A 23,606-nucleotide genomic window follows, 5' to 3' on the forward strand; every position below is an offset into this window, starting at 1 on the left:
TTCTTCCAGGGACATAGATCAAAAATTGGGTCTTGATTCTTCTAGATCTGTCAGTGATGTATGAGATGGCTGACCCTGACTACAGACTATGGTTTGGCTGATTGAAGTGCTACTGAGATTGTTCCACTGATGCATTTCATACTGCATGCCTCAGGTAACATGCGATCCCTTCTGATCAAAACCTCAAGTGACCTGTGGAGACTCACGGGGTCCTCCATCTTGCCTACTCCCGTCAAAATGTATTTGACTACTGTGGCGGTTATCCTTACAATCACAATGTTGGCTACCATGTATATGCAAGTAATACTCAAAACGCATTAGGACGCTAAAAAAACCTAGAAAAAAAGAAAAGTAATGTATATGTTTCTCTACCAAGTGCAAACATAAATGACAGACAACTGACTTCCCTGAACAGGAAAAATAACGTGGATATTACACATTGTTCCCAAAGAGTCTGAGACTGTTACCATGGTTTTGTCTCTCTTTCAGGACTCTCTTCCTACCATTTAAATTCAGTTGTAAGCTTTAACACAGAACTGTCACTCACTACACAGATCAAGACTGTGACCAAGAATCTGTTTTTCTTCTGCCCTCATCATAACCATGGCCCTGTCACGCTATGATTACTGTTGTTGGCCCTACAGGGCCCTCCCTGCAAATACCACAAGAAAACTACAGGGAACAAAATACTGAACTGCCCAACTCATCCGCGGCTTGAATTATTCTGATTACATCACCCCTACCTTATTCATTTATATTATTAATTTATTTGACGTTTAGTACAGAATGAACAAGACTCACAAGTGCTTTTTCTGAGAACTAATTGAACTACAGAACATGATAGTGGGGTCAATGTGGATAACAACAGGGATAGGGAATCAGTAAATGGTATTATTCAGGAGGAGTAGACCTTATTGTTCAATAAGATATATCCGGTGTAAGGTCTCATAAGTGAGTTCTAGTAGAGCAGTTACCAAAGAAACCATGGACAAATCAGAGATTACTCCCCCCTTGTTAGAATCAGGAACCATCAATTACATCTCTGTTGCAGTATTTTATGACCACATGTCCTTCATTCAGTCATAGGAAAGTCATGCAGGAGATGATCCTATTTGAATGTGTAGTTTAAAGAGAAAACTTTTAGGTCTCTCTTGAAAGTATTGAAATGAAGCTGATTTAAATATATTGAAAAGAGAAAAGGTGCTAGAACACAGCCCTGTCTTACCCCTCTCTCTATGCTGAACGACTGAGTACAATATTTCCCGATTTCATATCTAACCCTGGCTCTGCAACCCGAATACAGGTCTCTTAAAAAGTTGATAATAGATTCCTCCACCTCCAAGTCTCTCATAATTTTCCACAACTTATCATGATTCAAGCTGAGACTATATGGGATAGAGTTACTTAACCTGGATCCACTCATTGAGAAAACTTAATTTAGAGTTCCCTATTTCTTTTTTTCTTATTTTTTTGTGTCCTCATAAATGCCACCAGAAATGCCAACTCTAGATGGGCTTTCTCCAGGCCACTAGCACAAACCAACTGTTCCTGCCCTGGAGTCTGTGGATAGCCACTAAACCTCTGGCATAATCATTGGACTCATTGAGTATTATCTCTCAGACCATGCATTTAGTGTAGACCAGATCTTGATAGCACTTTCCCAGCCACACAACATGTCTAAACGACTAACAGCCATGATGTTTCTTAAACAGTCTACGAATCTGGGGGGGTTTACAGACTTCCACTCCCTACAAATCTCCCTCCTAGCAATAACAATAACGTAGAAAATAAACTGTGAGGTACTATTTCTAATGTCATAGTCCTGGGGAAGACCGAAAAGGATCAATCTAGGACTGCAAGTGATTGGTGCTAACACAACCTCCTCTGGGAACCCACACACCTGTCTCCAGTAGCTAGTGATTTCAGGGCAGTCAACAAACATATGCCTGTTGTCTGCTGCTGGAAACCTGCATCTTGGACAAAAGTATACTTCTGCTGAGATCCTAGAAAGTTTCACTGGAGTCCAATAGACCCTATATACCGTGAACAGGTGGTTTCGTCTGAGGTTAGATGGTTTTATAATTTTTTGAGAAAGTGTAAAAGAGTCCGTCCAAACCTTCAGCATCTCCCCAGGGTCCTGGATTGGGGAATTGTCCCATAGCTTGATGGTTTCGGCTCCTAGATTGTCTTTTGCTCCCACCAATGTGTTGTACCATTGTGCAACCTCCCCCTTCCATCCTCTCCCCCTACTTATAGATTCCAAAATTGGGATCTCCTCTTCGTTAGCCCAACACTGCCTCCCCCACCAGGAAGACAACTGATAGAATTTAAATCTTGTGATGGAGCCCTCTGTTAGGTTAGATAGGGATTCCCAACTTAATAGTACCGAATTGTTACACAAGTCCCCCCATTTCGTGAGGCCTGCTGTTCTCAGTGGGAGGGCCAACCGATCTAATAAGCAGTCTATTGTACCTGGGAATCCCATATTGGGGCCTGAGAGTGATAGTAGGGAATATCCAGAATTCTACGTATTGATTGCCAAATATTAAGTGCTGTCCGTAGAAGCTTCAGACGAACCTTTTTAAACAACTTCTGATCTCCAAATTTGTAGAGAAAGAAATCTAAGCCATGTGGCAGGTCTGATAGCATAGCCTGAAAAAGTCTACCATGAGAAGAAGAGTCCAACTTCTTTGCCAGAATTCTGAAGTTTTTGAACTGAAAAGCATAACAATAAAAAAGTAGATCAGGGAGAGCCAGCCCGCCCAATTTTAGTCCTCTTGTCAATGTCCTCCAGGCAATCCTTGGGGACTTCGTGGGCCAGATAAAAGAACCAATCCTCCCTTGAAGGTTGGAGATATCCTTTTTTTAAAGTTTAAGGGGATGGAATTGAATAAGAAGGTTATTTTTGGCAAAATTATCATCTTGACAAGGTTCACTCTACCATAGATGTTAAGAGGTAGAGTGTTCCATCTAGTCAAGAGCTTCCTTACTTCCTTTACCACCGTTTGCCAGATAGTTTTCGAGACTTCCTCTAGGTTATGAGTAAGGTAAATTCCCAGGTATCTGATTTTTAGTTTAGCTTCTGGTATCGGGTTGAGTTATTCCAGCTCATTATGTCTGTTTTGTCTTTATTAATTCTGTACCCCGACACTGTGCCAAAATCTTCAGCCAATTTGAATAGCCTGGGGATAGCCTCAACGGGGTTAGACGTGTAGAGGAGAAGGTCATCGGCATATAATGCCGTCTTAAGCACCAAGTCTCCCATTTTAAACGGTGTGATTACTGGATCAGATCTCAAGGAGCAGACAAAAGGCTCGATAAAAATATCAAAGAGGAGGGGAGACAGGGGACAACCCTGCCTCGTTCCCCTCGAGATGTTCAACCATTCAGTCAAACTACCGTTGACCAATACTTTGGCCCGGGGACCCCTGTATAGTGTCTCAATCCCCTTGATAAATATATCTGGGAACCCAAACTTTGCCATAGTCTTCCATAAGAATAACCAGTTAACTTGGTCGAAAGCTTTTGCTGCGTCAATCGCCACAATAGCAAGTGGCAGCCCTCTCTCTGTTGCTATGTCTATTGCTCCTATGACTTGGAACGTAAGTTTGTTTAGTTGACGCCCTGGTATAAACCCCCTCTGGTCAGGTTGGATTATGGACTTAATTACTTTCGCCAGTCTAGATGTAAGTATGCCGGAGTAGATTTTCAAGTCTGAATTAAGAAGAGAAATAGGTCGATATGACTCTATTTTTTTAGGGTCTTTATTAGGCTTTGCAATCAGAGAAATGGTGGCTTCTGACCAAGAGGCTGGAGTGTGCGCCCCCTGCAAAAATATTTTGTTAAAAAGTGCCAGTAACGCGCCTAGGACTTCATCCAGATTAGCCTCATACACCTCCGTCGGCAGTCCGTTCGGGCCAGAGGCCTTGTTCCTTGACATTTTTTTCAACTGGGCCCGTATCTCCCCTTCCGTGATCTCGGTAACTAAAAAGGCTTTATCTGATTCACTCAACTGGGGTAACTCTCTCAAAGCCCACCATTTTTCCAGCTCTTCCAGCCCCTGTCTATTCTCCTCTTGATATAATTCCTCCATGAACCTTCTAGCCTCTCTCCTAATCTCAACATCTTCTGTGAGAAGCAGCCCCGAACCTCGCTGGATTAATGAACTGATGTTATTCCTGCTCCTCTCTATCCTTGCCTTCCAGGCTAACAGAGAGCCACACTTCTCTCCATATTCGAAATTACGGAGCTTACTAACTTCCCACTTATCCTTACTTATCTTATCAGCTCGTGCTTTAAAGCCTGTCTGTAACTCTAGAAGTTCTTTTTCGAGAGCCAGAATTCTGCCTCTATCTTCCAGAACTGCTAACTGTAATTGTTGTTCCTTCTTTTTAATCAAATCAAGATCATAAATATCTTTTTCTTTCCTAAGTTTTCTTTTTAATGCCATGTGTGAACCGAAAATACCCCTTAAATAGGACTTGATCGTGTCCCAAACTGTTTGGTCTGAAGCTGTACCATCATTACATTGAAAAAACTCCCCCTGATTTTAATTTTAATCTCATCGTCTAGAAGAATAGTTCTGTCTAGGGTCCACCTGTACTCTGAGGGGCTAACCTTAAAGTTGATTTTTAGCTCAACCACAGAGTGATCCGACAGTACTACAGGGATATATGAGATTGAAACAATATCAGACAAAAAAGCTTGGTCTAAAAGAAAAAGATCTATTCTAGAATATTGACCATACTTTTTGCTATAAAAAGAGTATTCCCTGAGGTTTCCATGCTTGATTCTCCAGGCATCCTGTAAAGTAAAGTCCTTCATGATGTTCTTCAAGGCTAAAAGGGATTTATTTGGGGAATTATATTTGGCCTTAGAGGTACGATCTAATTGGGAGTCCAATATAAGGTTAAAATCGCCTCCTAATATAACTGGAACTGTGTACTGTATCATATACTCCTCTAACTTTTGAAGAAAGGCGGAGTTGTCTTCATTGGGACCGTAATAAACAGCACATAGGAAGCTAGAGCTGCCAATAGAGAGGACTGCCGCCAGCCATCGCCCAGATCGATCAGTTCCTCAGTTATGAACCCTGATTCCCTTATTTGCACGCACTATTATAGCTCATCCTCTAGTGGAACCCTTTTGCTTAGAACAAAGAACTTCCTGAACCCAGCTGAGTTTTGAAAATACTTGACCACACACCTCTGCTTCAAGATGGGTCTCTTGTAGAAGGTATACATGGGCCTCGATATTTTTTAAGAATTCACACACTCTTTGTTATTTTTTCCAGCTTCCTATACCATTCAGATTCCAGGAAAGGAATTTACTACTAGATGCCATACTAAGAGCCATTACCTAATATAACCACACCTATAGCCAGTAGTGCCCTATATTCAGATTCAAACTTAAGAACATAAGGACTTATGGCATATGAGGACATTTTTATATATTTTTTCCCTTCCCCCTTTGACCTCACCCCTCCCACCCCCCGAGGAACCCTCCCATCCTGACCGGTGTGAACACGCCTTAGGGGGCCCCACACCCTTAAAACACCACCCTAAATGAAAAAAAGATTTTTTTCCCCGTGCTCAGTGTTAAAGCCTCCCCTTTTTACATTTCCCTTTTTGCATTCCTGGCCAATATTATAAATATAGTTTATTATTTTATTGATGTTGTTTTCTTTATATATATATATATATATATATATATATATATATTTTATTTAATTATTTTCCAATTAACAAACTTTATCATGTGGAAGAGAGAATCTATCTCAATCTATTATCCATCTACTAGTTATGGGCATATAGTATGTGCAGCTCCTTAAATTTTTGTAACCTTGCACCTAATTGTAGCATGGAACTAACTATTTCCTCATTTTTAATATCAGTTTGTCCACTTCCTCTGGGTGGTTGCAAGAGAACATCTTATTATTCCACATGATTTTAAGTAGAGCGGGGAAATTCATTTGGACTTGGGCTCCCAGGGAACAAAGTTCTGGCATCCTAGAGCCCAACTCCCACTGCCTTTGAGCCGTCTTCCCCCCTATATCAGATCTAGTTTGATAGGGGTTGGCACGATAATGGAGAGAAGAACGTGCAAGACATCTACTGAAAATCAGTTCTTTGACCCTGTATGTTTGGAAGTATACCAAAATCTTCCTGGGCACTTTACGGTCCGGATGCAACCTAAAGGGGTCTCTGTGCACCCGCTGAATCTCGGCTTCTAGGTCGATATCCAACCGATCCTTTAGAATATCCTCTCGTAGCAGCCTGCACACAAATCCCTTAATGTCCTCAACTTTAGCCCCTTCAGGTATTTTGAGGATTCTGAGATTATTCCGCCGACTTTGCGTTTCCATTCTCTCCATGTCCATCATAAGAGTTCGATTTTGTGCCTTAAGAGCGTCTATATCCTTGGAGTTCCCTGTCGATGTTTCTGAGAGCGTGGTGACTTTACTCTTCAGTACGCTAGTTTGGGCCGCTATTCCCTCTAGCTTGGCCTCTAACGCATCAAATCTGTTGTGCAACCCCCTTTGGTTGCTTGCTCTCAGAGATCTCAAACTTGTCCAGCAAGTCCTCCCTAAGTGTTTGGAATAAAAAGCCATGTCTGTCCCTCTCAATCTCAACCTCAGCGGGCATGTCGCTGGTGTGTGGGGCAGAGCTGTGTATGACGCTGGTGGAAGGAGGAGAAGACTGAGATGGAGGCTCGGTTAGAGCTATGTGGGGAGTTTGAGGGGAGGAATGGGCCGCAGAGCTCGGTGAGGCCTGAGCTGTAGATAGGGCAGGAGTTAAACTCACCGAAGCTACTGGAGCGATTGGAGCAGGAGGCCCCTGTGGTTCTAATGATGAAGCGCTAGGAATAAGGTCACGTTCCAGGTTGGAGAGTGTCAAAACCTCTAAATCCTCCTCATTAGAGGCAAACTCCAGTACTACATGCCTATTCTTCAGGGGTAGAGTGGGGGGGGGGGGGGGGGGTAGGCACTTTATCTGGTTGAGAAGTAACCCCATCTTCTACTGCCTCTGGTTCTACCTCTTCTATCCCCTCACCCCCTTTTTCTGCAGTCTCGATGTCAGCTACTTTTACTCCTAGCTTTACTCCTGAATTATCTCCTGGGCCTTTCTTGGAGTTTACCGTTTGCTCCATTATCTTGAAATAGCTTTTAAGCAAGGGAGTGCTTTTCTGAGCCTGGAGTTGCTTAATTACCTTGGCAGCACCTTTCTTTACTCCCCCCTTCTTCTTCTGTTTATAGGGAGACAAAGGCGTTGGCCCCCCTCTCTCAGCTATCTCTGCGGGGTCCCAGATCCCCTGCCTCCTCAGGTCGTGCTTGGACCTAAGCTGATATCTGCTCCTTATCTCTCCCACTCTCCCTTTAAACACAGGGCCCTCGGATTGGTGAAAATCGTCAGTGGGAGCCCCCAGATTTGAAAATACCCCCTCCTCTGTACTACAGCCCTTGATAACACTAGTTACTTTACTGCTACCACTCTGGAAAAATACAGTTGAAACTTCTCTCGGTGTATCAGCCTCCATGCAGACGTCCCCTCTAGGAACCTCCTTACCGCTGGTTCGTACTGTCAGGGCTGCAGAGAGACCCCAGCACACCGGGCCTCTAATGCGGGAGATGAGCGCTCCCCTGGAGCGAATCCAAAGACTCCTTCGACTGTCTCGAATCTCTCGTTGTTCACGCTTGTCCTCCACGATCCCAGTACGTGCAGCAACAAACTTTCACGTCCTGCAGCTTCTTTTTTTTTTTTTTTTTAAATGTTTTTATTGACAATTTTTACAGCACATTTTACCTCCCCCCCCGCACCAGACAATATCCTTTAACAGCAGGTATACTTCTAAATAATCACATAATAAATTTTTTTTTTAAAAAGGGATTCCTTTACATACTTCCACAATTTATACGTCTTATAGAAAAACAGATTTAGAAGAAAATACATGAGAAGGAATCAATATAATAAAGCCAGTGAGACACGAATTAATAAAGAAAGGAGCTCAAAAGCACGATAATCAAAATACAAAATGGGGAACAAGAATCAAGAACAGAAATCGTCAAAAGAAAGAGGACAGATTAAACCACCGAAGAGGCGAAAAACAAGAAACATGAGTACAAACATGAGTACAAATGGCCACCTCTAGCTATTCACCCCCCTAAACATTTGCCATCCTTCTTTTCCAATCTGCAATAGGCTTCCACAACTGTAAACCAAGTGCTCTGCCCTTTTTCCCCCTTCTGGCATAAATAGCTTTCTCTAAGTTGTGGATGCACAATAACCTAGCCAGCCAGTGCTGGAACGGGGTGGTGTCTTATCTTTCCATGCAGTTGCTATACATAGGCGTAGAACAGCCATAGCCACAAATATGAAGCCCTCATCTTGATATTGCGAATTGCTCCCTTCTACTCCTAATAGTATTACTTCTGGTATCAGCTTCAATTTATATGCCAACGATTTATCAAAGAATGATTCAATACTTTCTATCAATGGAGAGAGGTTTGGACACCCCGCAAACATATGCAGTATATCTGCCTCCATGCTGTCGCACCTTGGGCATCTAATCCCCTGTGTACCTCCCCACTGGGCGATTCTGGCTGGGGTATATTACAGTTTGTATAGAGTCTTATAGTGTTGTGCCTGCAACGCCGCCGAGCAAAGGGTTTCTCTTCCTAACCTTAGTGACTTCAAGAATACTCCCTCTGATACTCCTAGGGCTTCCCTCCATTTAGTCTCGTATTTCTCCAGATCATCCCCTCGATGCTCTATAAGTTCTGCATATAATCTTTTAATTGTACAGGGTTCTGCCCCCTCAACCATCTGCAGAATCGAATTTCCTTTAAAGCCCATCGGTCCACCCCGTTTATTACCTAGGAAGCTTCTTATTTGCAGATATTTAAAAAAAGTCCTACTGCTGACACCAAATTCCTGCTGGATTTCTGTGAATTGCCGTACCCCTGATTCCCCTATTAGGTCCCCCATATTTTTAATTCCTGAACGAGCCCATTCCCTAAATATAGTGTCGGCAAATATTTCTGGTGGCAGCATAGGATCCTCTATTATTCTAGTATATGCATGAAACCTCCCTAAGCCAAAACTTTTCTTAAACGATTTCCATATTTTGTCTGCCGCTTCTATTGTCTTAAACCTGGTTCGCTTAAAATAGCTTGGCTCCGAGTATCTAAGGAGGGCGTTGTTTGTCTCATCGCCGAGAATTATCCCGTACACCTCTGTTGACCCTGTAGGATTTTCAGTTTCCCTCTCAGCTCCTCCCAACAAACCAGTCATTTGCTGCAATGCTGCCGCCCAATAATACATTTTAAGATCTGGTAATGCCCATCCCCCCCTGTCCCGTGGTAATAACATATATTTCAGGGCTCTTCTTGTCTTCCCCTGGGACCACACAAATCGATTTACCATGTTCTCCACCTTATTAAACCAAATCATACTAAAAAACAGCGGAATAGTTCTAAATAAATACAAAAATTTCGGCAGAAGATTCATTTTTACGTAGTTTACTCTACCTACTATGGACATATGTAAATTATTTACCCTATCCAGGTCCTTTTTTGCTTTCGTAATAATAGGCTTAATATTAATTTCCACCAATTTTTCTAGTTCTGCCGTGATCTTAATACCCAAGTACACCCCCTCAACAACCACCCGTGCATCTGTACATATTGTGTAAGCATTCTTTATAATTTGTGACTTACTTTTATTCAGAGCATACCCCGCTATTCGACCAAACTGATCTGCCTCCTGTTCTATTTCTCTTATGCATCTATTGGGCTAGGTGTGATGACCGCAATGTCATCTGCATATGCTAGGACTTTAATGTCTCCCATCCTGGTAGTTAGCTGAATAATTTGTTCATTCTGCTGAAATCTTCGTATCAAGGGGTCAATGTACATAGCGAACAAGAGGGGTGAGCAAGGGCATCCTTGCCGCGTTCCCCTAGTAATAGCCAGAGGTCTAGTGCGGCCTGAATTTACCCTAACACAAGCAGTGGGATTTGTGTAAAGTGATTGTATAACTCTTACGAATACTTCACCTACTCCCCCCCTTCTTAAAACTGCCCACAGATACTCCCACGCCACCCTGTCAAAGGCTTTTTCTGCGTCCAATAACATGGCTGCCATAGGGTTCCCCTCTACTTCCTGAGCATCAAAGAGTGTTATCATCTTCCTGACGTGTAATGTAGTGCCCCTTTGTGGTATAAAGCCATTTTGATTTGTGCTGACCAGTTGAGTGATTATTTTAGCAAATCTAGCTGCCTGTATCTTCGAAAATATTTTGGTATCCGCGTTAATTAGTGTTATAGGGCGGTACGACCCTGGTTCTGTTGCATCCTTCCCTTTTTTAAGTATGATTACGATGTCCGCCCCAGCCCAGCTTACCGGAATCGCCTGCCCTTGCTGCACCCCCCTGAATGTTCTTGCTAGATCCTTAAATATGGAGGGCAGGAATACCCTATAAAACTCTCCTGGTATCAGGTCTGGGCCAGCTGCTTTCCCCTTTGGTAAGCCCAATATGGCCTCATTAATCTCCTCATCTCTCAGATCAGCATCCAGAAAATCTCTATCCTCGCTATTCAGTACTTTACCCGGAATATTCTGTAAATAATCCGCTATCTCCCCCCTGTCCCGAGTTTGCTCTTCTTTGTATAATTTACTATAATACTCCCTAAATACCTCTGTTATCCCCCTCTCATCCGTAATTAACCACCCCGCATTATCTTTTATTTCCTTAATCTCACCCTTGGCTACCCTTTGTCTTGTACGTGCTGCTAAAGTATGTCCTATCTTTTCACTGAATTCATAGCACCTTTCTCTCTGTGTGTCGTATGTCCTGGCAGCTTTGATTGCCACCCCTTCTAAAGCCTCTGCCCTTGCTATTGTTAATTCCAATACACGCTTGTTATACTCGCGCTGATCTACTATGGCCTGCTCCAATCTCGCCTCAGCTAATCTCAGGGCATTATTTAACCGTTCGCTCTCTATTTTTTCCTTCCTTTGTTTAGCGATAGAGTAGCTAAGTGTCTCACCTCTTACCCCGCCTTAAATGTGTCCCAATCATTCCCAATGGTGGTGCTCCCCCTATTAATCTCCCAGAACTCCTTGGTCCATGAATGCATGTGTGTAATATACTCATCATCTTTCAGCAATCCCCTTTCAAATGTCCAAGATCCTACCACCCTCTTGAACCCAATTCCTTCTATTGTTAACTTTAGGGGATTATGATCTGACAATATCCGGGGCATCCTGTCTATCGTCAAAGCTGTTACTAGTGACCTTGAAACAAAAAAGTAATCTAATCTAACGCATTTCCGATGCGGAGCCGAAAAGAATGTGTAACCCGGGTCTGAAGGCTTCTGGGCCCCCCACACATCCATCAATGCATTTTTCCTTACTAGACTCTGTATTGCCCTGCAAACCCTCTTTTTCCTCCCATAGTATTGTCCCATAGAGTCTAGCCCCAATCCCCTGGCCCCATCAATGTTAAAATCTCCTGCCAAGATAGCACTTGGCGCCCATGCAGATAAGTCAGTATCTAAAAAATCAAACACCTCTGGATCATCCTCTGTTGACCCATATATAGAACCTATAGTGACCCATACCTCCCCTATGAAACACTCAATCAAGGCGCATCTCCCCGATTGATCCTCAAATTTCTTCCTTGTTCTTATATTTAAATGCTTTGTCAATATAGCAACCCCTCTAATTCTAGCCCCCTGTTTAGAATTGGCTAACATCCTAAAACCCATCTGTTCCAACAAAAAAGACCTATTCCCTTCCACATGTGTTTCTTGTAAACAAAAAAAATCCGCCCAATGTTTTTCAATAATAGACCTACCCGCTGCCTTTTTATTCTATCGTTCAGCCCACATACATTCATAGTCACGATTTTAATGTTTGTATTCATTGAAAAAAGGTTTTTTTAACTCTTCTAGTATACTTATTTTCTGATCATTTAGCCCAACTCTTATGCTCTTATATCCTGCTAGTTCATGCTTTTGTTGCCTCTCCTCATTTTTATTAATTTCTTTTCTTTCCACTGTGTGCTGTAATCTTGTTTTCCTTCTTTTCTCCCAACCTGTACGATCCCCCTGTCTCTCTCCCTCTGGTGCATCCCCCCTCCCCTATCCCCACCTCCACCCCCCATGTCCACAGGCAACTAGGTCAATCCTGACCTACGTATGACTGGTTCCCAACCCCCTTGAGTGCTGCTGTACCCCCCCCTCCCTACATGTATTCTCCCACATTAGATGCAGATACAAAAAGAAAGCCCCTCCTTGTTCATAAACGCGCCCCACCAATTCAAATCCTACTGTGCATATACAAAGTGCTATAATCCTTCATCTCATTAGGACCTCTTCTGACTCGTTCTTATTCAGACAATATCAGTTAGTATCATATATCTTCTATTTGTATTATCTATTTCCTTCTATTTTCTCTTAGTTCAGTCAAAAAGCTCTGTGCTTTAATTTCCGAGAAGAACATTCTTGTACGCCCCTCTAGTATTACTTTCAGCCTTGCGGGGAACAGGAGGTAGGCCTCACATCCAGCTTTTTGGAATGGATCTATCATTTGCCGTAATCTCCACCTCCTCTCCACCGTGGCGTGACAGAAATCCGGCCGGGCGAAGAAGGAGTTTCCTTTGAAAGCCCGGCGATCTTGTGGCCTAGCACTGTCCATGATCTCCTGTCTGGCCAGGAAGTTTCCAATGTATATAAGCATAGCTCTTGGTCTCTCGTTCTGAGCGCCATATGATTTCTTAATTGTCAGTGGAAATCTGTGGGCCCGTTGTACCTCGACGTCCCAGTTCCAAGTGGTGATCTCCGGAAATGATTCTCTTAATAAAGTAACCACAAAGGCCCTAGGATTCTGTTCCTCAGCCCCCTCCGGAATCCCCAGTAGCCTTATGTTGTTCCTCTCTGCCTGTTTTCCGCATCTGCTGCTTTCCATTGTAAGTCCTCATTGAATTTTTCCTGCGCCGACTTGAACTCCTTCCACTGAGAGACTTCATCCTCCAATTGGCCTGTTCTTTCCTCTACTTCTGTCATTCGGCCAGCCATCTCCGCATACATCTTGTTCACTTTACTCAGTGACCCCTCGATTTTCTTACTTGTCCGTTTCGCTCTCTTAGCTTCAACCCTCACTTCTCCCTGCATTTGCCTAAGAGTGGCATACAGCATCTCCATTGTGGGGCCCTGTCCTTGAGATTGTCCTTGAGATTGTGAGCCTGAAGGGCCGTTATGTCTAGACCTACTCCCTCCTTCGTCTTGATACATCTTCGAGGTAGCTGAGTAGTCCCAAACCAGTTTGCTAGGCCTCTCAATATGCCTAGGGCTGCCCCTGCTTTGCGGTTTCCTGGTATTCTGTTGTTTCTTTCTTACCACCGTTTGCCTCTGCACACTGTCATCCAAAGAAGAATGGGTCTGTCCAGTCTCGGACTCTGTGTCTGTCTCAGAGGCCTGTTCTGACGTAGATACCTCTGTCTCTTCTAGGCTTACATCCGAATCAGTTGTCTCAGACTCAAGTGGTTGCCCCTTGTTTTTATGCATGCCCGAAGCCTTATCTGTTTTATCAGTCTCGTCGTTTAATGAGAAGAAGATATCATCTCCTGGGGTCCCTGGTAGTGAACCTGCCAGTGGACCTAACGCACCTGCTATTCCAACGACGGGGATCCCCCCTGCTGACTGTGCAGAAGCGCCACCTTCAAGTTCATTATTTCTTAGATGAGCCTTATTCAACACTCCTTTGTCCAAATTTAAGCCACTTGCACGGACGTCGACATTTTCCTCCATGGTCTTATCTGCACCGTTCCCTACACCGCCCCCCTGGCCATCTGCTGTTTCCCTATGTGGCACCACACGTAAAGGGTCGTCGTGTAGATTCGCTGTTGCCACCAAAGATTGGTTGGGGATGACCCCTGGAGCAGTAACGACATTGGTATGGGGCACTACATGACCACTACTGCTCGGGGTGTTGGTCTGATTATCAGGCCCACTAACACTGCCATTAGGATCCATTCCACCAGCCGTATCGCCTACTTTCTTGCCTTCTGTTGTTAACTGGCTTACCAATGCCAATGCCGGGGCCTCCCCCTCCAGTCCTGCACCCCCGCTTGCCTCACTTGCCTCCAGGACGACGCTGGGTGTGTCCTTACCAGGCTCGGTTCCCGGCGCAGTTATCAGCTGTCCCAGGCTGTCCCCATAACTCCTACCAGCCTACAATCCTCCGCACAGGTCTCAGCCTCCCTCAGTGCTCCCGCTTGTCCGACTTGTTCTGCCTCTGCCTCTGCCACCGCTTCCGCCGCTTCCCCGGGAGCTGGTTCCCGTGGCGGCGGCGGTGTCATGTTCATGGTGTCCTCTGCATCGGCCCGGATTTGTCCTCTGCTTCGGTCCATCGATGCCTCTCTGCTGTTGTTGCCGAAGGATTCCGCCAAGGTAGGCTGCCTCAGCCCCCCTCTTCCCATTTTGGGGGTGATTTCCTTTGCTGCTGCCTCCTTCGCTGCTGTCTCCGCTCTCAGCGCTTTCTTCTCCGCCCGACCCGCATTAGCCGCCGCTGTCATAGCCCGGCGCTCAGCCTTCTGCTCGGCTCTGATTTCGGCCTCGCGCTCCTTCTCCTTTCGCTTCACCTCTCTCTTTTTTATGGCTGAGTCCATTTCCACATCCGAATCCAGGTTCTTGTTTCTGGCAACCTGATTCCTCGTCGCGATCTGCGATGGCATTCTTTCCAGTCTGCTCCGCTCGTATTTTCCTTGTAGCGGCCTTCTTATGTCTTCTGCCACTACTTCGAGCCTCAGGAATAGGGTAATGTCTTTAACCAGCCGTGCCACCAAGTCCACACGCTTCAAAATCCTCTGCTCCAACTGTAGCAAGTTAAATGCAACTGCCCCGCGATTCCTTGTTTTCAACTGCATCATTATGGGCATCTAAAGGGTCACCTTTTGCGTCTGCATACCCTCTGCTTCAATCACGGGAGGAGAGAGAAACCAGCCTCTCACTCAGCGGATCGGTCCGCGGCCATCTTGCCCTTCCGCGGCCATCTTGCCCTCCACGTCCTGCAGCTTCTAACGCGACTCAACTCTCCCGTCTCCCATTTCCTGGTGTAACACCGCTCAAGGATTCCGCTGGGTCCTAATGCCCCAGAGCGCTCGCCGCCCGACCTCCGAAGAATAGGAAAAACGAAAAGAAACAAACAGGGGGGGAAACTTCAGTGATGTCCAAAACGCTACAACAAAAAGATGCCCTACAATCCGCACCGCATAGTCTCGGGGCGTTCAGCTCCTTAGTGGGGAAAATTCCATCCGATAGACTGCCTGTGGTGTTTCAGAGTACGGAGCCCTGCAGCAGCCGTCAGCCTGCCGCCGCCATGTTCCTCCTCTGGAAACTGGACAATTCTTAGTCCTAGAGTTCCCTATTTCTAGGTTGCTTGTATTTCCAGGAGGAGGGAGTCTGCCCTTAGGGGTGACCTTGAGTCACCCTATGTAATCAGTTTATCAGGTAGATATTTTGGGAGTTTTTGTGAATAGCCTTATGAACTATGCATGCCAGCTTGAAATGTCTTCTCAACTCCACGGGATGCCAGTTTAGAGAGAGTAGAATGGGGACTGTATGATCAGATCGAGGTGTTAGGTGAGCAGCAGCATTGAGGGCTGGTTTCAAAGTAGCAGGCGTGGATTTGGGATACCCTTGAGAAAGCAAAGCCGCAGAGCATCATCTAGAATGAGGGTCTTAATTCCACAAAGGAGTCTGAGTTAGTAATGTGGCCCTTTTGCTTGTGTGCTAATGTGAATGTGAGATTAAAGGTTTTTTTTTCAAAAGAAAAACTTAATTATTTAGTATTAGCTTCATAATCAATCTATGGTCAGCCAATCAAAGGACTGATTTAAAATATAACCCTAATTTTGGCTCAGTCCCAGACAGATTTTCTGGACTATTCCCACCTTATTTCTATGGTTGGTATCCTTACTCTCACTCATGATTTGTTTCAGCTGAAATACAAAAGAGAAACACAGGCTTTATGTCTCTCCCCCGTCAAGGCTCCTCCAGCTGCAGTTCTCTTCATTTGCCTCTTTGGCAATAGGCTAACATCAGAACATTTCAAAATTGAAGATCTATCACACCAGGCAAGCTTTTAATCTTGAATGTCCGTTCTGCCTGTATATCAGGCTCACTATGGTTCCCATTGGCTAGATGACTGAATTATGAAAAAAAGTAATAAACTGGAGTATATTCTCTGCTCAGAAATGAGGCACACACCAGGCATTGCTTACATTTAAATACTGGTGGCCATAGATGAAATTTTACTCAATGGGGATCTGGCTACTGAGCCATTAACCTGTTGGTGCAATATTTGCCCATGATGCGCACAGGGTCACATATACTGCACTGGCTGGTGGAGGCACTTCTCACGCACACGCTGAGACCAATGACACGACTTAAGGACAGATGGGAGGCAGATAAAGGCCTTGGACAACCAAGTAATGGAAGTAGGTGGTCACAAGTCTGGCTTTATGCACAAACATGGACATGCCACTGTCGTGGGAGGTGTGCCTTCTTGGGCTGTACGCCAGATCAAAATTTATGGGACCTGGGTCTCATTATTGCAAAACTTCTCATAACTAAGAAATGGAAAAATGCAATCCCCCCGGAGATACTTACTTGAAGGCATTCATTCATTGTATGGGCTCAGGCGGAGAGTACAGTGTTACATAGAGAGGAGGTAGCTGGGCTTCGTAAGTTTCCTATTGCACAAGATTGGGACACACTGCTAGCTGCCTTCCAGACTGACAATCAGACAGAAATTGATGCCACCCCATTAGCCAACCAGCAATCAGCTCACCAGCCTTCCTCTCCACTACTCAGCTAAGGAGAGTTGACACATCTCAGTGTTGACGGAACTGGTTTCTGTCGCTCCCCAAGGTCTGTTACGGATAGCTCCCCATGCGCCTCCTCCCCTCCGCCCTCAGATACGGGGGCTCTCCTCATTGATGGCTGCTCTGCCCTGATTTGTGTGATGTGACAGTTATTCATTGTGTGTGCGACTGTGTGGTAGTGTTCTAAGGGTAACTATTTAGATAACATTAATAGGGTTTCATGGATGGCAGATGTTCTTTTGATGTTTTAAGTTTTTAGTTCTGTTTTGAATATTTTGGAAAATATGCTTTATTGGTACGCATCAGTGCTCGATATATGTGTTCTGCAGTTATCTAAGTCCTTTCTTCTATTAAACAGTGATTTGCCGATACGACCCAAACGGCTAGGCGCTGGATGCACCTGGTGCACATACGTGAGCTCCTGTTAGGACGGTTTTGATGAAATGTGCTATGAGTATACAAGAGATAGCAATGACATTAATTGGCAATCTACAATGTAGCTCGACTGTGGGCAATGGCACATGGAGGTGCTTATGTATATGCTTAAATATGATATAAATGTCAGCATTATGGAATAGCGTGAATGTGTTATTTTTATATTGTGGTGATGGTTAATGCTATTCTGCACATGACATGTGCATTTCTGATGTTCACATCTAAAGCTTTTGTAGGGATACGTGTTGTCAGTCATGTTTAAAAAATAAAATGCCAATAAAGATATTTAAACAAAAAAAAATAGATTACATTTTACTCAATTTCTCTAATAATTGGTTTGGAATAGTAATTGCATTATTCATTATCTGGTTTAATGTGCGTGGTATTTAAAAAATCCAATGTTAAAAAAAAATTGTCAGAAAGCATTCATTTGAAAGAGTAAACAAGTGCTACTGGTATAAAGCGTTTGGTTGGGAATGCTCACCAACTAAACGGGGATTATCAAATGCCTACCCAATCAATCAAATCAATCAATCAAACAACAGTTGTAGAGCGCAACACTGTCACCCCTAGGGGTTTGTGGGTGCTGTGCCACCATTGAAGAGCCAGGTCTTGAGTCTCTTTCTGGATTCTGCCAGCGAGGGGGCTGTACGGAGCTGGAGGGGAAGGCTGTACCAGTTCTTGGCTGCAATGTAGGAAAAGAGCGGTTACTGCTGGAGCTGCAATGGACGAGGGGTGTGTGTGGGCAAGTGAAGAAGAGCTCAGGTGTCTAGAGGGTTGGTGGAAATTCAGTTGATGGTTGATGCAAGCAGAGCCTAGGTCATGGAGGGCTTTGTAGGCGTGTGTGAGGACCTTGGCCTGGCATCTCTTCTGCATGGGGAGCCAGTGGAGGTCTCTCCTGTGGGGGGTTAATTTGGGGAGGCCAAGGATGAGTCTGGCTGCAGCGTTCTGTATGGTTTGAAGTCTTCTGAGGAGCTGGGTGGAGATGCCAGCATAGAGAGCTTTCCCGTAGTCGAACCGCCGGTGATGAGAGCCTGAGTGATGGTCTTTCTGGTGTTGGTTGGGATCCATCTGAAGATTCTGCAGAGCATGCGAAGTATTTAAGCAGGAGGAGGCCATTGTACTGGCTTGTCATTTCATGATCAGTTGGCTATCAAGGATAATGCTGAGGTTGTGTGCATAGTTGGTCGGTGTGGGTGTAGGTCCGAGATCTTTGAGCCACCAGTTGTGGTCCCATGCGGGGTCATTCTTCCCGACATGCTGATGGCATTGAAGCATACATACAGAAAAGGATGCCATGGTTCTTGCTTGTCCTGTTTAGGCATGGCAGAGACCTCTACATTTGGTGGGCAGTCCTCCACCGGGGTAGCGAGGAAATGGCACCTGCTGACCTGGCGAGTCAGCAGGTTGCCCACCAGGGTCTAAATGACAGTTAGTTCTAAAACAGTTCTTACAGGTTATTAAGAATAATAATTGAGACAACCCCCTCAAATATATGGTGTCTGACGGACTCGGGAGCTCCCCCTTTATCTTGTTGAAAGCTGACAACTGCAAGGTTTGCTAATCTATCCCTTTTCATTAAATTCTGCATTTACAACCAGGCACTAACTTCACATTAGAACGAAATAGTTTTTCAGTCAGTGTTCCTGTTTTAAGTGCATGATTTTCCGTTTTTCCAAAGTTTTATAGCAACCTAGCTCCTATACTGGAAGTAACATTATATATCTTGGCACAGTGAGAATTCTTTTCACAGCAGAATCCAAAACTCAGTGTGCATGCAGATGGCATCAATCACTTTTGTGAACTGTAAGGAAAAATGATCTCTTGAGGCCAGTGTCAAAATACCTGACAAGTTGATGTGAGACTAGAAATACTAGACTGCGCTGTTTTAAGGAAACATTGTTGATTTAATGAATGAAAAGCAGCGTGAGAGGCTCCTAGGATTTTATGTTGGCAGACGTTCTTTCATTCAAAAAAGCAATAATATTACTTGCCCTGGGCTTGTCTTTTTTTAATTTATGTATAATCATAAGTCGTAACCTTCCAAAGATGTCACCCCTTACCTGTGTGCCCTTACTGTTTTTGGTGTAGTTAAATATAGTGATGTAGATGAGACAAATCACCCTCAGGTGAGACTCTGAGAAAGAGTTTAGGTAAAGGAGGCACACTACTGAATCGAGGAGACTCTTCTGAAATATCTCTTCCTGTTCTGCTATTGGTTATCTATTGTTTAAGGTTGAGAAATGTATAGCTGTGAGCCAAAGTTCTTATGGCTTTCGAGAAGTTTACTGTGGCTTGGTAACACTTCTAAATTCTTAAGTGCTTAGGGGCCAACAATCTATCTTCGAATCAGTGCGCTGCCTTCCTCATTGCCTGTTATAACGTCCTGTAACAAAGCACTTCATATCCTGTTTCCTGTTGTTTTTTGCTTCCTAGATTATGGGACCATTAAAAAGGTCCTTGCGCCTGTGAATCAAACCGCGAGCAGCTGCCTGCTGGAGGAAATTGAACTCTTCCCGCGGAAGCAGAGAGAGCCAATCCGGAGACTGCAGATCCTGCACAGCCAAAGTGTCCTCTTTGTGGGCCTCCAGGAGCACGTGGTGAAGATCCCATTGAAGAGGTGCCCGTTCCACAAAACCCGCCGGTAGGTGTCTGTCGAACACGGCAGCTTGGCTGTGGTTTCAAGTGCTTAGAGTCTGAGCCCTGCACAATGATCTCTGATACATTTTGTGGGGTTTCTACATAGGCTAAATGGCAGCAAGCGTTGCTAAGAGTCACCACATGGTGTAGTCATAGAGGTATTTAAGAGCCACTTGGCAAACTCTCCAGTGGAAAACTAGCCTAAGCAAACGGTGTCCAATTTGGGGTTTTGAGAGCACTGACAGATGTTCAGGATAAACACTTAAGCCTAATTCACAAAAAGTGCAAGAGTTTATTCAGAGCTTTCTTTGCCCAATTGAATCTACTTTTGCACTTTTTCAGAAGTCACAGGCATTTCACTAGTAAGTTTGGAAAGCCGTGCTGCTAACAGATTTCCAGGAATACTGGTGGGGTAGTCAGGTGCCATTACTCAAGGCTGGCATTCCCACAGTGCAGAAATATGCACACAGTACAAGTATGCAGTGTTCAAAGCTAGTGACTATGCAATTGGACATTATTTCTATTTTTGCTTCAAGAGGGAAGCATTTACACACCCACAAAGTCTGGATGGATGTGTTCCATTCCCCCTCTCATCATGGAAAAGGATTTACTCCAACTACTTGAGGGTACAAATGCATGACTATTTCTAAGGTCTGAGAGGGGTTTGTGCAGGGTCACACCTCAGAAGTTTATGGGCATTCACAAACTCACAAGCCTAGCCACACCTTGAAGAGACTACTTCCCACCCCATCTACCTGGGATTTACACCCAGGCACTGCCCGTGACGGGCGTTATACTGGGGCGGTGACGTCAGGCAGGGGAGGGTCAGGGTGGGGGGTTGTAAAATGTGGGATACGGACCATTAGAGGTAAGTACCGATAAAAATAAATAAAACGAATTTCGTTGCCCCCGCTGCATCACATTTGGCGATGCAGCAGCGTAGGCAACGAAATGCATTTTTTTTTCTTCGGTACTTACCTCTAATGGTCCATATCCCATATTTGACATCCCCTCACCCTGACCCTCCCCTGCCTGACGTCACCGCCCCAGTATAACGCCCGGCACAGGCCATGCCTGTTTACACCTAACTTACTGTACGCTGTTATGGTGTACAATTGCACAGGTATACCTGCTATGTATCATTTTGTGAATACCTGGAGTAGAAATTCAGTCATTTCATGCCATAAACATTATGTTATGGTAATAAAGCCTTTGTCAATTGAGCTCCGATCACGTAGATAATTCGCATTTGCATTACTTGGAATAATTTTCAAAGCCATTGAACATTTCAGTGCCACTGACAAGTGCAAATGTAATTTTAGGTCTGGGCTAAAGACCGCTTTAGCTGTCTCTCACACCTCATGCAATCAATATTCATAGAAGGTGCTTACAGATATGCATGCAGACAGTGTTTTTTCCGACCATCTTCCTCTATTGGCCTGTGCAAGTGCCATTCACATTTTGCTTCTGCCCATCACAGTATATAGCAGGCGTTGGTTCTCTTGCATTTTAATTTTGCCTGATCGCATGTGGACATCCAGCCAGCAAGATGTGCACTTCAGTACCAGGATTGTCGGCCAATAGTTTACTGTACCGATGCATTTTTATTTCCATTCTTTGTGCTTTTTTAATGATTCTTGGGTGTTTACATTTTGTTACAACCATTGACATATCTTTGATGTGCTTTAAAAATAAAAAATAAACACTCTAAACATCTACAATTACTTCATAAAAAAATAACATTTTATATGAAATTATATTTAATAGTTATTATTAAATGCAAGTCTTTTATTGCAAGCATCTAGCCACCAGTTTTAGTTAGTGGCCTATTTTCTTTTCATTTTCTTGCATATCATTGCTCCAGCTAGTCAAAGCCATGGCTATCGGATATGCCAGTGCTTCTGCGTGAGGTTTGAAAACATTTGTAGTTTGAAGGAGTACATCTATTTACAAGGTGGGAAACCTTTAAAATTGATGAGGTGTATTGGAAGGAGTTTCTCTGTGGAGAAAAATATTGCCATCAAGTCAGAAAGGGTAGTTATGGGGCTTCTTTTTAGCAAGAATGATTCGGCAAAAGACAGACACACTAGTGAGCAGACACCACTGGACAGGACACACGTATTGACGGTGTGTAACACTTACAACGCAACTTTTACGTCGTAATGCTGTTACAACGCAGCTATTACAACGCAGGATCCATTACATCGGATGCCATTACAACGCATGGCATTACATAGCAGATGCTATTACAACGCATACCATTACATCGTAAGTATTGGTAAGTATATAATTTTTTTTATTTTATTTTGTATTATATAATTGATTTAATTATAATTAATTATAAAAAAAATATTTATTTATGTTTTAAAATATTATAAATTAAATATATTATTTTAAGTAATTTTTTAAATAAGTATGAGTACAGGAGTATATGTTTTGGGGTACTGAGGTATATGTTTTGGGGTGTTTGGGTATTTTTAGTTTTTAGGGCAGGGTTTGGGTTTTGGGGTACAGGGGTGTTTTTAGGTTTTAGGGCAGGGTTTGGGTTTTGGGGTACAGGGGTGTTTTTAGGTTTTAGGGCAGGGTTTGGGTTTTGGGGTACAGGGGTGTTTTTAGGTTTTAGGGTAGGGTTTGGGTTTTGGGGTACAGGGGTGTTTTTAGGTTTTAGGGCAGGGTTTGGGTTTTGGGGTACAGGGGTGTTTTTAGGTTTTAGGGTAGGGTTTGGGTTTTGGGGTACAGGGGTGTTTTTAGGTTTTAGGGTAGGGTTTGGGTTTTGGGGTACAGGGGTGTTTTAGGTTTTAGGGCAGGGTTTGGGTTTTGGGGTACAGGGGTGTTTTTAGGTTTTAGGGCAGGGTTTGGGTTTGGGGTACAGGGGTGTTTTAGGTTTTAGGGCAGGGTTTGGGTTTTGGGGTACAGGGGTGTTTTTAGGTTTTAGGGCAGGGTTTGGGTTTTGGGGTACAGGGGTATTGTAGGGTTCAGGGGTAGGTTTGTGTTTTGGGATAATTAAATTATATTTACCATTTTTAAATTAATTAAAATATATTTAATAAATTAAATTAATTTTATTACATTAATTACATTTTTAAAATAAATTAATTAAATTAAATAAATTATTTCAATTAATTTTATTTAATTTCAATTATAAAAATATGTACATTAAATTAATTTCATTATTTTAATTAAATTAAATTATTTCCTTTTTTTATTTAAATTACATTTATTAAATAGATATTATTTTATTAAATTAAATTAATGGCTATTTTAAAAGGTATTTTAATTAAATTAGTTAAATTAAATTAATTAAATTAACTTAATAACATTTTTTTAAAAAAGGTATACTTACCTATACTTACGATGTAATGCCATGCGTTGTAATAGCATCTGCTATGTAATGCCATGCGTTGTAATGGCATCCGATGTAATGGATCCTGCGTTGTAAAAATTCCGTTGTAACGGAATGCGTTGTAAAAATCCGCGTTGTACTGACACCAATCCCGTATTGACATATTCTGATATATTAGTCACCTTCAGATTGAAATACTTTTATGGTACACTATCCTCTCGGTCAACTCAAGACTTTATCAAAGGAGTGCTTCTCAAGTTCAGATAGACTGTGGGTGCTTATGGTCCAATTGGCTGTCTGAT

General features: G+C 43.5%; 1 protein-coding gene across 1 annotated transcript in view; it reads left to right on the forward strand.

Annotated features, from left to right (window-relative positions):
• Positions 1-23,606, forward strand: part of SEMA5A (semaphorin 5A) — a 1,998,383-nt gene that overhangs the window by 1,335,418 nt on the left and 639,359 nt on the right. The window contains exon 12 of the mRNA XM_086965275.1: positions 19,758-19,965. Coding sequence (XP_086821401.1) covers positions 19,758-19,965 — 208 coding nt within the window. The remainder of the gene's footprint in view (positions 1-19,757; positions 19,966-23,606) is intronic.

Source organism: Lissotriton vulgaris, chromosome 4_1 (assembly GCF_964263255.1).
Source record: "Lissotriton vulgaris chromosome 4_1, aLisVul1.2, whole genome shotgun sequence".
In the NCBI taxonomy this organism is placed as follows: Eukaryota; Metazoa; Chordata; class Amphibia; order Caudata; family Salamandridae; genus Lissotriton; species Lissotriton vulgaris.